Below are 16,714 nucleotides of genomic sequence, written 5' to 3' on the forward strand. Positions count from 1 at the left end.
CCTGTCAGAAATATAATAAATTCCTTCTGCAGCAGAAGGATGATATAAATTCAAACATAATCACAACTTTGAGGTATGTCCTGGTTTCGCTTCACGTGTATCTATTAATTTCAGATGTTAGAGGGGAAGATGAAGTGTGTAATGTCCAAACACATTCCATACTAGGTTGAACATAGATATTACTCGACCTCTAACTCCTGATGGTAGCCCATCATTTCCTCCTGTGCGTGCAGGCGACAAGGGTTGTGATTATAGGCTGTCATTAATGTGATGCAGTGCAGGAAAATAAATGGTTAATCGTGCACACTGACCCGAGATATCTACCAGAGAGAGTGAGCGAGAGAGCGAGAGAGAGAGAGAGAGAGGAGGAGAATAAGCTGCAGAGAGAGAATGAGATGGTCAACTAAATGTCCTCGACTAAAATAGATATGCTACCAGATGGAGAGGAGAGGAGAAGGAAAGATTAAGGCAAAATGGCCGAGACAACACACAGTAAGAAAAGAAGGATGAATTAAATGCAAGATAAAAACAAGGTTAGAAAGAGAAGCTGGCCTGAGAGACATTTACTTATATGGCGAATGACAGCGCACATGTAGTGCTTTGGTGAATGGCTGAAATCAATAAATATATCGCTCATTACACAGGGCATATTACAATATGTCACTATATGGCTAATGCAAAATGTGTCCCACTGTTCTGCTTCATGTTAGAAACATTTCCACATATATGTGAAACAACAGGTTACAAAAAATATTTTCTTTGTTTTTAATTACATTTTACTTGAAATAATGAATTAGGTGTAGCAAGCAGACATTTATGGAAACATTACAACATAAGACCATCTTCAACATGATGAAATATTGACAAATACTACACACTTATTATCTACCTCTATGCTGCATTCACATGTAATAAAGAATAATTGATTTGACACACAGGAGAGCTGGACTGAAAAGATCACAAATGTCACTGTGCATTGGACTCAATAATTACAAGAAAAAGACAATCGATATAGTAAGGGAAAATGACTTTGTTAGAAGAAACAAGAACCTTGATCAGCACAGATTAAAAAATTAACGAGTGTCTCTTTCACCAATCTGCATATTTGATGCTTGTATCTATGATTAGATTGAGTATAACTTGAATCCCCTCAGTGCATGCAAAGTCCAATGATAACGGGTTCACTGCAGGATCTTGGACTATATTATCTGAAATTACAGAATCTCAGAATCAGGTTTATTTGTAAAAGACAGGTGTGTATCAGGTGTGAGTTTTTCTTCCTCTGATCCAAGTATCTAAAGACAGACGGTGTCAGATGCTGTATGGATTCTGAAGTCCTTTGAGACAGACCTGTGATTTTTCGCTTTATAAATAAACTTGACAGGACTCAACTGGCCCTGTGTCGAATAAGAAAGCAGCTTCAGTGTCTGCAGATTTTTTTTGGGCACTTTTGGAAGGTGTATGTATGGCAGCTGAATGTCAGACAGGCTGTTATGTGGATGTGTGTGCATCCCTCTGTCTCTGAGGAGCATCAGCCTTCATCTTGAAGCTGTCCCAGTAGGCGGGGTCTTCCTCTGTGAGAGGTGAGGCTGAGGCGATGAGCTCACTGAATGACAGCAGCCTGAATGTGGTGGGAGGTGGAAGAGATGATGGAAGAAGCTGAGAGGAAGAGAGAAGAAAGTTTCTAAATATAGGAATAAAATGTTTGATAGTGTTGCAGTTAATTAAGTTAAAAACCCAACAGTTAACATTTCAAATGCATCCACATTATTAGATATATTTGGTATTCTAAAAGCCTATATGCAAAATTTATTTAAGATGATGTTCTGTTGTGGGGCAGCACAGTGGTATGGTGGTTAGTACTGATGCCTCACAGCAAGAAGGTTCTGGGCTGAATGGTTGTCTGTCGCTCTGTGTGTGCATAAGAGGAAATAACTATACCAATAAACAGCAGTAGTCTGTAACTGAGAGAACTACAGCAGGAAGTGCTACAAAGCGTAGTATTGAGGTGGCCGCTTTTGAATCATGCTACTAATCATCAACTAGCACCAATGAGGCAGAACCCTGCAAAAAAAACAGAGCCATAGATGCTCACCGGTGAGTCAACCGTAGGCTTCATCTGGAACCATTCAACCACTGCTGTTTCCGTTTCACATTCATGCTCTAGTTTTCTCCTTTTTCCCTGGATTAGGCAGATTAGCTGGTAAACTAGCCCAGTTTCTTTTTAAGAAATGGTGGCCACAAATATTTAGTTAGTCTATTCTTGCATACAGACCCTAATATAAGTGATTCTTGGTTCTCCACCAGCAAAGTATTGGCCATTCTCTGGGTCCTTTGATAGTCAGAGCACCTGACAAATTTCATTCATTCATCTTCTGTAACCGCTTATCCTGTGAAGGGCCACGGGGGTGCTGGAGCCTATCCCAACTGTCATTGGGCGAGAGGCGGGGTACACCCTGGACAGGTCTCCAGTCTATCACAGGGCTAACACAGAGAGACAGACAACCATTCACACTCACATGCTCACCTACGGCCAATTTAGAATCACCAATGAACCTAATGAGCATGTCTTTGGACTGTGGGAACCCACGCAGACACAAGGACAACATGCAAACGGCCTGGATTCGTACCCGGAACCCTCTTGCTGTGAGGCATCAGTGGCACCACGCCACTGTGCCGCCCATCTGTCAAACATATTTGAGGTTATGTGTCCTTACTGTGGAGCCTGGTTTATTTGCTGGTCCAAGTGCAACGGCGACATGATGGTCATCATCCAGTAAGCTCTCCTGTTGAATGACGAACACACACGCATTAGTGCATGCACACACGCAGTCTGAAAACCAAACTAAATTATTATGCTCAGCACACAATATGACAAATAATGCACATGTGCATCCTCATCAATCTCATACATTCATATGTTATATGCGTTCAGTCCTGTGTTATCTCTTGAATCAGCGAACGTGAATATCTATTAACTGTCTGTACGATTTCTAAGGAAAGGGAATGAAGCTGCAGATAATGGCCATGTTTATCACATCGCTTCCCAAGATCCTTGGACTTGCCTGTGACACCAGGAAGAATATTGTGCACACACAGATTTGCACAAAAATGTTAAAGTGATTCCACTGCACATGATTAATAAATCCAGCAAATAACCAAAATTTTAAAACATTTCCATTTGGAGCTTAGTTGATATTTTTAGTTTAGTTTTGACTTTGTAACTTCTAGTCCTAGAAAAAAGAGAGACTACGAGGTTAGCATGTTATTATTGTGTGTTATTAAGTCCCACAGCGTGTGTGTCATGAGCGGCGGTGGTGACATCACCAGAGGTCAGCAGGAAGTAATATTTCTCATATCTGCCCTCTGATCTAACCAATCAGTGCACTGCGAGCCAGAGGATGCAGGGTCGGTGGCATCACTGCTCATCTCAACCTCTTTGTAAGAGCTTTGAGTGTTACTCTTTGTATATAAGCCATGTATCCTCCCACAGTCCACAGACATCCAGGTTTGGTTAACAGTGGATTTTAAATTGGTGTGAATGTGAGTGTGAATGGCTGTCTGTCTCTCTCTGCTGCACTGTGACTGACTGGCGACCTGTCCAGGATGTACCCCGCCTCTCACCCACTGTTGTCTGGGATAGGCTCCAACTGTCCAGCATCCCTCTGAGGGATGAGCGGATGAATAGTTCTGTCTACAAAATGTCAGAAAATAGTAAGAACTTGATGGTCTGGGTGAATAGACTGTAGCGATATACTCCTGTGCAGTTCAGTCCAGTGCTTCCCATGCCAGGGGTTGATGCCATCCTGAAGCTTATAGAATATATCTAAGGGATCGTTGATAATATTTGAATTTGTGTTCATTTTTTATTTGTTTTTGCTATTATTTGCAAGAAATCTGCCTCAAATTTGGTACACACATTTTCTTTGATGCGGAAAGTCGTATCAGTCTGTCAGTCTGTATCTGACATTTGATAAGCATGCAAACCACTTGCAGGTTTTTATTCAACACTGAGTTATAGGACAACTATTTTAACATATTTTTTTGCAAGTTTTGACAAACAACTTGTCCTCCCCTGGTGATTCAGAAAGGCTTTTCTTATCTTACTTGTATTCTCCTAGATCACTGTGCACTATGCAACTGTATTAAGAACAAGAAACTACAAAATCAAGTCAAGGTAGGGCCTTTTCATTGACAGCTGAATAGCTCTGCAATGCATTAAGAAAATAAATGCATGCATCCAAATTATTCCTTAAAGATCTTCATTTCATTTGACAACTGTATAGCCTTTTTTGTTGTGCAAAATAAACAACAGTAAAGAAACTAAATGTATGCTTTAATTTAACGGGGTAGAAAAAGCTAATGCCTTGATTAACCCAACACAGATGACGTCTCTCTCATGACATCTTTATCAAATACAAGAAGAAAAAGCGCAACATTTCCTTCTGAAATGTATTGAATTACTGGCTACTTCCGACCATCATATGTACCCTAATAAATCTGACACACTGTATGCTACTGCCGCTTCACCATCTACCAATAATCAATATGAGCTCTATTTTTCCCTGGTGTGAAAACACAGACACTAAAACAGCATTATGCCTCTGCAACCCTGAGAGGGCTAGAGTGGAGAGAGGAGAGGAAAGGTAACATCAGTCTTTTCAGACCAATGGTAACCTTTTAGCAGGCACTTGTTAATCCCACTGCCCCTGATGGAGGGAAGAGGGAGGGAGATGAACCATGTAAGGGAAGAAGAGAAGGCAAAAGAAGAGTGCATGCACAGCAAAATGTAGGAGGAATGTGAAGAAAAAGGACTGCTGGAGAAAACATAAAAGTAAAAGGATGGGGAATGGAGGTGAGGAAAGGATACAAGAACAGCATGAAATAGAGGGGGGAGCGAAGTGATGGCAACAGATGATTCTTCTGCTCTGACGGAAATGTGCACTCCTCTCATCTCTTGTCATGGTGTTAGGGGGGCACTTAAGAGGCCTCTTATTTCAATCACTTGTGTGTATTTCTCTTTAAGACCACCTGTGATTCACTTTGCAGATTCTCTCAAGAGGGAGTCCACTGGAGAATGGAGCATGGAGGACTATAGTACAGCACCAAAGTCCTTTGAACCACTGCTGTTGAGCTCTCTGACTCACTGGAGGTCCAACTAGTTCTATGCATGTTACTAAATTATACAGAATGACCAATATACACACTAATGAACAGCTGACCAAAACAACCTCATCGCAATGTTGTTTAAAGTCAAATCAGACCACAGTTTGGACAGAACTGAACAGAGAGCAAAATCCAAAATTAATTTTTAAGCCAACAGAATTTTAAAAAGGCAACGATGCTGGTAGAAAACATTTTGGGTGCATGGGAAACATCTTGTTGCTGTTTTTCTATGGGATCATGTACACGTTTTCAATATTCAGTGACTAAACTGGTCACTGAAATGGTCAACTTTGGTTGAATTGGGTATTGTTCATATTTGAGCCAATACCAATACCTGCAATGATACAGGTACACAATAGTATCTCTTCTGGGTACTTGACCTTCTATTTTAATTTTAACTTCAAACTTCTCAGTTTAAATCACTAAATATATTACACTGATCAAAGTGGAACCACAGTTTCTTCTTCTGTGCTGCTGTTGTTGTTAACTGCAGATGCTGAAAAGGACTTTCCAGCTATTAAGTAAAGCATATTGTTTAATAATCCTATTATTTTAAATAAAAACTGGATTTAATATGTTGTGATTGACCACAAATCTTCTCTCGTTAGATGTGTTTCTGGGGTCAGCAACACAAATACTACAGAAATCGTGGTCCATGGCAAGTTTTAAAACGTGTAGGCAAGTTGCAAGTGCTTTTGATTCACCATTGCTCTGACTGTGTTGGATGTAAACAAGCTGCAAAGGTCTCCCTCATTCTCTACCATATCGATATATCATATCATGTACTGATATTTGGCACAGATTGATTTAAGTTGAACACTGTGATATTGATGTAGTTTGGACCACTTAAAAGTATAGCATGCAATCATCCAACTGTAGTGTTTAGTCACTATTTTGAAGATGCAAATATAAAGGCATCAATTTTCCAAGATTTTCCAAGATTTCCAGAAATGCTGGTAGGTAGTTTATGCCCACATTTTCACACATTGCACATTTCCCATTCCCAACCAGACTCACTTCAAATATCCAGTTCTCTTCTTCCTCCTCATCTAGATGCATCCTGGTCTGGCGCAGGACCTGGCCCTGTGCGAGTGGCTCAGGAGGCAGGTGAAACTCCACCCTCTGCAGGTTGAAGCCCAGACCTGTGCCGATGGCTTTGATGAAGCTCTCTTTCAGGGCCTAGATGGAAGGGGAGGAAACCTGATCAGTTTCATGTAGACAATGATCAAAGGGACATAAGGAAAAACAGAATGTGAGTGTGAGATGAGGACAGTCTGTGTGAGGTTCTTTGTGTGTGAGTGTGTGCGTGGTATATTTTCGCTAGGTGGTACAACTTAAAACCAGAACAGATGGGAATCTTATGCAGACATGTTTAACAGTGTGTATACAAAAGAGACTTTGTGTGACTGTGTGTGTGTCCAACCAAAACCAACCCTGCCCGACAGCCAGTAAGCCACAATAACACTATTGCAAGGCTAATCACTATGGCAACCGTTGAGCTCTGCCATTAGTCAACAGTGTGGTGGTGATATCAGACCTTGACGTCTCTGTGCCGCCCTCTCAATCTCACAACATCTTTACTTAGCTCCACTGTTGCTTTCGCTGACCATCTGTGTATGTGTGTGTGTGTCTGCATGAAAGAAAACCAGACAAAGAGAGAAAGCAGGGGGGGGGAAATAAAAAGGGTGTGTGTATTACGAGGACACACTGTGACATGGGAGGAGAGGATGTGAGGAAAGGCATAAATGGAGAAAAATGTGATGGGAGAAGAGTTCACACGTGTGTGCAAAATGTGCATTTGTCTCAAAGAACACCGGCAATGTTTTTTTCTCCCTATGTTTTCTTCTCGCACACACAAAACACCACCCGCAGGGCCCAGAAGCCATGCAATGTGATGACACGGTAGTATGGTTGCCATGGTTACCCAGTGGCGGTAGAAGGCAGCAAGCTGCTGGTGCTCAGAGCCAGCTGATTGGATGGTGCTCCACTCATACGCTGAAAACTGACGAGTCATGATGCGGAAAAACTCCGGCACAGAGCTGCTACCTAGAGGGAACGCAGAAGGGAGGGGAAGAGGTGTGATGACCAAAGGAATGAATAAGGAAAGGAAGGACGGAGACGGTAATGGGAAGAGGGAGATGATGGGAAAAGGGGAATGAGAGGGACAGAGACAGAAAAAAAAGACAGTTTTTGAGATTAGTATGGACTGTGTCCAGTTTTAAATGTTATGGTGGAACACACACATGCACACACACACAAGAACAGTGTTGATCGTTCATTCGTTCACTCATTCATTAATCTTCTGTTACCGCTTGTTCTGTGAAGGGTAGTGTTGAGCATGACACTTTTAGGTATATGAGACAACAGTGACCCCTTGTGTTTGAGCTAGGAAAGTACACAAGCACAACCTTTTCCTCAGTTAGCATTAGACTGATTATAAATCTGTCAAAACAGTCAGCTATTTACATTTTGATGTTTCGTGACAAAGATATTTGTAGATTATCTCAAAAAGCAATATACTTTATGGGGGAATTTTTTTTTTATCTATCTATAGCCCAATATTTACCTGGCATGGTAGTCTTCATAATATCCACCCCAACCTGCACCCCCTGCTCTGCAGCAAGCACAGCGTAGTCCCCTTGGTGGGAGAGGTTGAAACTCCAGGCCTGACCTGTGTCTGAACTGACCTGTAGGTAGACAGCAGTTCTCATGTTCAAACAGTAGCTAATACAGTTTCATAAAATAAATACAAATTGTGTAGAAACAAGAGAGACAATAGTCCATTATTACTCGATTAATTTAAATAAGCCTCTTTGGGTTAACAAGTGACCAGTATTCAACCTACATCTAACGTAATTCTGTTCATATTGTCCAGCAAACAGACCAGCTCTTTGCGAAAGTGACATACATTTTATGACTGTCCAAAGACATCTTAATCTTCATTTAATAACCACTGCTCCGACAGTTATACTGCCAAACTTTCTTCTAACATGCAGATCGTTTAAAGGGTCTTGTATGTTCTACTTGATGTAAATTAAATAGTGAAGTATTGGCAGAATACTGTGATGTACACTATTATACCTTAAGAGTGATGACTTTTATGAAAATACTCAATCGAGTCACCTTCTGTGGTGCTGCCAGGTAAGGTTTCCCTCGAGGGGAACGCTCTAGTCTGATATCAGACCAGGGAATCCTCATCTTCTCACACACAAACGCCCTGAGCAATAGCCGAGCAGCCTGTAACAGAGGGACATCATGGATATCATGATCGGAAGCACCTTAAGCAGGTGAATTCAGCAGAAAAGCTCACAGTCACACTAACCATGGCTGACTTAGCATCCTTGGCGAAAACAAACTGTCCGATCCTGTCTTTCTCCTCCCGTTGGACGCAACGAGCCGCGAACAGCCACTCAGACTTGCTCGGTGTCCACGAGCCGCAGCGGAAAGCCCAGCGGACGGAGCTCATCGTCTCCTCTGTCCCACCATATCATCTGGACTCATCCACAACTTCAGGTTGCTCACTACTTGCTAGTGAGCTAACGTTAGCATGTATCCTTTAGCTTACTAGTTTAGACATTTCTCAAACACTCGTGTTTTCCTATTACATTACTCCAGCAGCGATTAAGTTCTGTTGATGAAAGCACAACAGGAAGAATTCTTTCTGTTTACATTCCGGATTTGTCAGCGGTGCACATGCTCAGAACAGAACTCTATGGCTCAAAAGAGTTAGGCAAGATTCAGTGTCGTCATAAGTGGGCGCGGTGGAGGATTGACGAATAAGAGGCACTGAAACCGCGCGTCACTGAAGAGACATTCAAATGTTTTCACGAACGTTGTAAAACGAAAAAACGGGTTTAAAAGCGACAAACGGTGGTGTGTTTTTAATACAATTTGCATTTTGAAAAAAATATATGAGATTTTGGGGGAAATAATTGAAGCCCGCTTACTGTTAAGATTCTGAGTAAACATGTTTTAGGTAGGATGGATTGTTGGAACTGGTTTAGATATTCCCTCTGCAACAAATCTTAAAATTAAAAAGGGCCACTTATATGCTGCATCAAAAGAAAACAAAGAAAGACTAATTTTATGTTCCGAAAGGCAATATTTTGCTAGAACCTCACTTCGAACTTCGAGATTCTGAATTTCTGACGGAGCCCTGAAAGCAGCATTGCAAATAACGGTTGTTTTGATTGCAGCGAATGTGTGTAAGGTGAGTTGTTTTTACTATACGTTACAGATTGCGTTTTATCGGAGCCGGCGGTAAGATATAATACAACATTACGTTTATGATGGAATGATACGACCCTTCTGTTTTTCTCAGGTTCGAAAAAATAATACTGAAAAAAAAAAAAAAAAAAATAGCCTATCAGTCGAAATAAAAACGTAATTTCAACTAGAAATGAGATGTTAAATAGCATAAACCACAAGCTCATACAGGGATTTAGTCGGCCAGAAACGCCTTAATGACAAATATACTTCCTACATGTCTTCCTACATAATGTACATTTTTTATTTTTTTATTTAATTTTTTTTTACAATGTATTGTCGAATGCACTGTAGAGAAATGACAAATGACAGATAAATATTTGATGCTGCAGAAATCTGCAGAAAAACGTAGCAGTATTTCATTGGTGACATTTGCCATGATCACTTATAAGCCCTTACCGTCGACGGTAATGAGTGATCTTTCAATATAAAAATCTTTATATTGAAATGTAGCAGAATGAAAAATGCCTTATGGACAATGTAACATGATCAAATAGCCTTAGCAGATAGCGGATTTTAGGACTGCTACAATCAATGAAAAACACACAGGGCATTTATGTCTTCAGAGAATATTTGTCCATATTTCATCAGAAAGGTTTGCGCTTAATATGCTTTATTTACTTAATAAAGTACAGTAAGTCTGTTTCTCTATTTTGTAACACTTCTGTCCTGAATTAATTATTCTTCCTCTGTGTTTAATACCTTTTTCCATTAAATGTTCTTTTGTTTTTGAGTTTTTCCTATTGCAAAGTGGGACCCAAACCAGAGGCCCATTTTGGATCGTTTAACAAATTCACACTCTACACACCAAATAACCGTATCTACTCTCTGTTTTATCAGCAGGATTACTACAGCAGGCATTTACTCTGTAACGCCTCTCACCTGGTGGCAGCTCAATCCAGAAAACAAATGTGGAAAACCAATGCAAATCTTCAATCCTACACTCAAACTGACAGAAAGCCTTTTCTGATTTAGTCCTCCAGCTAACCTGGTGCGATCTCGAAACTTCTTCACTGCGGATATTTCTTCAACTCCAAGTTTCACGTGAGGTTGCACAGAGGAAGCGTCTAGTGTAACGGCCGGGATTCTCCTCCCAGGTGGAAAAGTTCAAGAGAGCCACAGAGGAATTACTCCCCAATGAATAGCTTCAGAGGAAAAGCTCGGCATGGACTAACCTTTACAACAAACATCCACACTTCTCTCCATCTGAGGACGGAGTCCCTCCTCTACTTTGACTTGTTATCTGTCACTCTGTACTTCTCTGTTTCCATTTCTCTCTTCTGATACCTTCCAACTTTATTATTTTTTAGTTCTTTTCTAGTTCTCTTCACAGTTCCTTCGTGCTTGCTTCCTCTGAGTTGTCTTCTCAGTTCCTTTGTCTGTACTCCCGGGGGTTCCTGTCCCCTCCTTGCTGGCAAGCTGGATTTCCTGCAGGTGAAGCATCTGAAGAGGAAGAGGAAGAGCAACTACAGCGTGAGGGAAACACAGACTCTAATCAGGGAGATCCACAAGAGGAGAGACGTGTTGTTCTCCAGACAGCAGGTGTAGAAAAATGTTTACACCAGCCTGTTCCATATAAGTCCAAATCCACATATTCAGAGTTAGAAAAATGATATATCTGATATGATATATCCATATATCTGCAAGATGTAGTGATGAAAACAAAAACATTATTTTGACCAATAATTAAAAGGAAATAGCACTGATGCCTCACAGCGAGAAGGTCCCGGGTTCGAATCCATGGGCCGACTGGGCCTTTCTGTCCCAGAGTTTGCATGTTCTCCCTGTGTCTGCGTGGGTTCTCTCCGGGTACTCCGGCTTCCTCCCACCATCCAAAGACATGCTTGTCAGGTTAATTGGTGATTCTAAATTGGCCATAGGTGTGAGTGTGAATGGTTGTCTGTCTCTCTGTGTTAGCCCTGCGATAGACTGGAGACCTGTCCAGGGTGTACCCCGCCTCTCGCCCGATGACAGCTGGGATAGGCTCCAGCAGACCCCCGCGACCCTTAACAGGAATAAGCAAGTACAGAAGATGAATGAATGAATTAATTAATTAAAAGGAACCCGCTATGCAGAAGGGCTAAGCCATGTTTAAAATGGTTTAGAATTCTTATATCTCCAATGTCCACCAGAGAGCACTGACATGTCTGTTTTTCAACTGCAAGATTTGTTTCATATTAGATGTTTTGAACACATTCCAGCTTATACTTAAATATAAGTATCAGATGTTTATCCACCTAAAAATATTCACTATTGTATTTTAGAGGTTTTAAAAACAAAAAACAAAAATACAACCTAGTGTTTCTGGCAGAGGGTCTTTGTTTTTAGTAGTAAAAGATTTTGTTTTACAGGTATATCAGCTTTGTTGTGATTTAAGGAAACTAAGCATTTGTATTATTTTGTATGGGGCCTGCAATAATTGTATTGTTCTACAACTTCACAAGAACTTCATTAACCATAACACTACACTGCTGGCAAAAATCCATGTTAAATTAATAGTCTTTTCTCGTCTGTTCTCTTCTCTTGAACAGAACACTGCCATTAATGAGCTGAAGAGGCAGGCATGGGAGGAAGTGGCACAAGGTGTGAATGCACTCGGGGAGGGGGAGCTACGTACTGCTGCTGAGGTCTGCTTACTTCTCTTGGAATATAACTTTGCATTCATTCAGATCCAGTCTTGATTTCCCGCCATTCTTTGAACACCAGTTGTCCTGATCTCCTGTGCAGGTGAAGCGTCGTTACCTGGACTGGCGTGCACTCACTAAGAAAAAACAGCTTCAGGCTGAGCTGTCTCTCTCTTCTTCATCCTCCTCTTTGGCCATGAAGACTGAGTACGACCAGTCCTCCCCTGAGCATGAGGTGGCTTCTCTGGGATCTGAGTACGACCAACTGCTCGACCTGTCAGGCTTCCCAAAGGACTGTCACTGTGACTGGCCGGAGCTGGTGGCGCTCAGCAACCTGGGTGGGCAGCCCACGATGGTGCTGCCAGGTGTGAAGATGGAGGATGATGTCAGTGAATACAGAGTATGGACCATAAACTCATCACTTACAACATGTTTGCACAGTAGCACCATTAGAAGACTTTTTTTTCTTTTCTTTTTTTTCTTTTTACATCACATTGTCGACATGGTAGATATTCTGATTAAACTTCACAGTCTATTACTCTGTACGTTAATCAGGACTAATTTATTTTCTTGAAGACAGAGCTTTGACACAGAGCTCACAGGGACACGGTTCATGTTATGAGAAGACAAGCAACCTACAGTGACTGACAAGAACAGCTAATTTATTAATTACCTTAATTAATACCCTCATCAGCAGATGTTTAATACACAACAGTAATTATGCAACAAGTTATGTTGCTTAAGAGGCTCTTGTTAATGCAGTCTGTTGATTAGGCTCCTGCAGGATCACAAGGTAGAGACCACATTAAATCAAGAATCTTTGAATTCATTAGGATTTAATTGAATCATGACTTTTAAATGTTTTAAATGTTACTATTCTGTGTCTTATGTTAAATATTATCTGTTAAATCACACAGATTGCGGTTTTCTTGGAAGATAGAGTTTATTGATCCCTTTTGAGGAAATTCAGATGCATATTTATCTTGAAACGTCTGTCACAACAATCCATGAAAACATCTTTCACCATTTTCTTAGCAGTGTTATTAAACTGCCCACACTTGAGTGAAATTCTCCATATTGCCAGCCAGAAATGCTGCAGTATAGAGATAATAGGTTTGTGTTTCAGACCATGACACCATCATCTTGCCATATGAAACCACCAGCTGGAGTCACAAAGATCTGGGGTGTAAATCATTTGGGAAACAGTTCTAGAGCCAGCCTGAGAGACACTAGAGTGAGTCAAAACCATAATAAATTAATAATATGCAAATATACAAGTTTTTATATTTGCAGTCATTGCCGTTTACAGGACACCTGTAGTCCACTAAAAATCAGAATAACAGCCCAATCAGAATTAAAAAAACAAACTAACAAACAAAAAAAAACAACATGCAACCACCTCAGTGGAAAACATCCTGTCAGGAAAATTTTTTAATTTTTTAATCAGATTGAGAGAAGTGGCGTAAACCATTGACAGTCTGTTCACTTGTAAAATGAATGCCTAATAACCCTGTAAAAGCTCATTCTGAATGTTTCTCTCTGGAATAAATCCATTCTTTGTGCACGACAGCAACATGGTGGTAATACAACCACAAGTTATCCAAAAAACAAGAACAACTGGATAGCAGAACTTGAGAAGCAACTTGAACGAAAAACTTATAGGATTGTTTTATTTTCCATTAGATTCCAGTTAAGTTGGAATCTTTGGTCGGAAATATTTCACTTGGGTTGAAGAAATATTGTCCATGTAAATGTTAGCACTGACATTAGTATACATATTGATAATGATCTGATGGAATCAGGATCCTGTAATTCCCATGATGTAACTTGATTGCATCTCTCATCAGTTATTTTCTTACATCAGACAGCTGTTTTCACAGATGTAAAGTACTAGTGCTTCTAGAGTAAATTGAATTTCATGTATAAAATTGGTGGACTGCACCTTAAACGATCTCACTCTCTCCCTCTAGCTGGATGGTGATGTGCCAGATGGAGAGATGGATGAGGATGATATTCCCTCTCTCCTCAGCGACATTGAGTCACATGGAGAGGGGCATGTTGCCGATGTTTACTCCCGCAACTTGGGCAAGGATCCGACTTCCACCACCAAAAGAGATCTCCCACTGGCTAGTGGCCAGATGGGAATGCCTGCTTACGGAATGGGTGGACTCAATAGTCATGAGAACATGGGAGCAGGGTTTCTGGTTGCTGTTGAGAAACAGCGACTAGAGCTGGAAAAACAGAGGCTGGCTGTGGAAACTGAACGCCTTGCAGTTGAGAAAGAGCGGCTGGTGGTTGAAAAGGAGCGACTTCTTCATGTGGAGGTGGAGAGAGAAAGACTGCAACTAGAGAGGGAGAGGTTACAGGTAGAGAGAGAGAGACAAAGGCTCCTTCTTGTCAGCCAATCAGAGCACGTCGACTCATCTTTTAACCTGCCACCACAACAAGGCCCACCATCTTCCTCCACTTCGTCTTTATCCTCCACTCAAAATGGACAGAGGGAGAAGGAAGGCAAAGGCTGGATGTCAGCAGTGAATCTGGAGACAGAAAAGCTAAACCTAGAGAAGGAGAGACTGCAGCTGGAGAAAGAGAGGCTGCAGTTTTTCAAATTTGAAGCTGGCAGACTGCAGATTGAGAGAGAGCGCCTGCAAGTGGAGAAAGAGAGAATTCAGCTGCACAAAGACCATCAGTCAGTGAAAATGTGATAAGAGAGACAGAAAATGATGGCTAAAAATTCTAAATAAATTAGTGCCTCAAGGAAAATGTGAGGCACTTAGATTATCATTCATGATTGGAAATGGGCCAAGGAGAAGATCAGTATGGAAGACAATAATGGACCATGATAATGTCTGTAAAAAAAAAAAAGGATGACGGGACAGAAACAATACCATGATAATAAGGCATAAGAACATATTTGATTTGCAAAACAGTGTCAATTTTTAAAAGCAGTTTGTACGTTCAAATGCACTAATGCACAAAAGGTGTTTCACGCTGTCTTATCCTCCAAATCAGTGCCACTGTATCTACTGCCTGGGTGCTTACCAATATAATTTAGCTTTGGACACTGAAAAAGCAAAAGATCTTGTACAGAGAGGTTCATTGCTGTTCATGTTTTGCTGTCAATTGCTTGGATGTAATATAAGTTACAGTAGTTGTTACTTTATTGTATATTTGTTTGCACATTTTAAACTGACATTTTGACTTTTCTTAAAGTCAAACCGCAGGAAAAGCATAGAAGGTACTGATAGGATAACTAGTGATTATGCATGAACCACCAGGACCCTTAAACTGAGGCAGCTAAATGGAATCCAGCCATTAGTTACTGTATAATTTACACTTGTCCTTTCCCTACATGTACGTGTGTCATACCAATTAAGCCTGTAAATGATTTTGCAAGATTTTGCAAGAGTGGCTATTGTGCTTGGTGTGCATGCTAGACATTTTAAGTGAAATAATCATTATAACATATTGTGCCAAAGACTACACTTTGTTGCTGGTTATTGAAAACTATATTCTGGGTGAATAAAATCTTTGGTACACATCCAAGTGCCAAATTAGTGCTTGTGATGATCGATGTCTGTAGTCTCTTTCATTTGTTTATGATATCAGGGCTGCCTTTGAAAAATAACTGTAAAAGAGGATAAGAGAATTTTTTTTTTCTTTTCTTCAGTATTGATGCCCTACGGGAAGCACATCGGGGGTTCCCAGATCAGTGTAGGCTAATAGGAAGGGATGAGCGTTAAAAATCCTTTTCAGAGTCTCTCAAGAGCATCTCTGATGTGCCATGCAAACTGTGCATCTCTAAGGACTCAGCTTTTGAGGATTTTACTAAAACTGATGTAACCCAATGACACTTGTGCTTTTATTCATCTGTGTCCCAGTGGTGTGGAAGCTTTCAGAAACTTTTTACAGCAAAACTGGAGACAACAAACTATACATTAACCAGAGGCAGTAAAGCCAGTTTGAGATGACAGCTCAATCATCTAAAGTCAATTTAAATGTGAGACCTCTTTCAACGTCTTAAATATCACCTGAGCTCTTACATAAACACACTCGCAGTTAGGTCGTCAAAACGGGCAGATCAAATCACAAAGACATGTTTATTTTTCCATCCAAGGGTTATACTCTTGTCCGCCTGTGAGATGGAAGCTTTATATAAAAGGCTTCTCTTTATCTCTCTCTGGATTTAGAACTGGGTTGAAAATCCTGAAAAAATGAGACCTTCAGCACTGGAAGCATGCAGCGACTCAACAGACTGCTGTGCAGACTACATTTGTGAATCTGAGGAATGGCAACTCTGACCCAGAGTGGGGAAAAAGAACACTACTATATTTAATATTTATTATGGCCTATATTCTTGAGAAAAGTAATGCAGACCAGTTAGGAAAATCAAATCAGACAGCTTTATTCTGAAACTGGAATGAAAATACACGATTCTTCGAGAGGGTCTGAGTCCGTGTGAGGCTGAAACGTCGTCCACAGACAAAGATGCCCTCAGGTCCTATGGCAGATTGTTCTACAGGTGGCAGCCATAAATACCAAAAGCTGCCTGCCCAGAAGTCACACAACTCACTGTGGGTACAGTCAAAAAGTCTGTGTCCAAGAATTTAATCTTATACCTCAAAAGCATGCCTGGCATTCAGTGCACACAGGTATTA

At 40.8% G+C, this 16,714-nt stretch overlaps 2 protein-coding genes across 2 annotated transcripts; one reads left to right on the forward strand and one right to left on the reverse strand.

The window, feature by feature from the left end:
• Nucleotides 1–759: 759 nt before the first annotated feature.
• Nucleotides 760–9,461, reverse strand: aasdhppt (aminoadipate-semialdehyde dehydrogenase-phosphopantetheinyl transferase). The gene is made up of 7 exons (XM_084558659.1): nucleotides 8,489–9,461; nucleotides 8,290–8,403; nucleotides 7,733–7,853; nucleotides 7,091–7,212; nucleotides 6,184–6,345; nucleotides 2,718–2,786; nucleotides 760–1,659 (listed from the first exon to the last, which is right to left on the reverse strand). Exons 1-7 carry the CDS (start codon nucleotides 8,630–8,632, stop codon nucleotides 1,492–1,494), a joined length of 900 nt encoding a protein of 299 aa, XP_084414785.1. The 5' UTR covers nucleotides 8,633–9,461; the 3' UTR covers nucleotides 760–1,491.
• A 1,267-nt stretch (nucleotides 9,462–10,728) lies between these two features.
• msantd4 (Myb/SANT-like DNA-binding domain containing 4 with coiled-coils) lies at nucleotides 10,729–15,886 on the forward strand (the record flags this gene model as incomplete). The annotated part of the gene is made up of 4 exons (XM_084558108.1): nucleotides 10,729–10,974; nucleotides 11,964–12,059; nucleotides 12,160–12,456; nucleotides 14,027–15,886. Coding segments are annotated over 4 exons (1,374 nt in total), but the record flags the coding sequence as incomplete, so codon positions are not given.
• Nucleotides 15,887–16,714: the final 828 nt, after the last annotated feature.

This window comes from Chelon labrosus (assembly GCF_963514085.1).
Source record: "Chelon labrosus genome assembly, chromosome: 13".
NCBI lineage: Eukaryota > Metazoa > Chordata > Actinopteri > Mugiliformes > Mugilidae > Chelon > Chelon labrosus.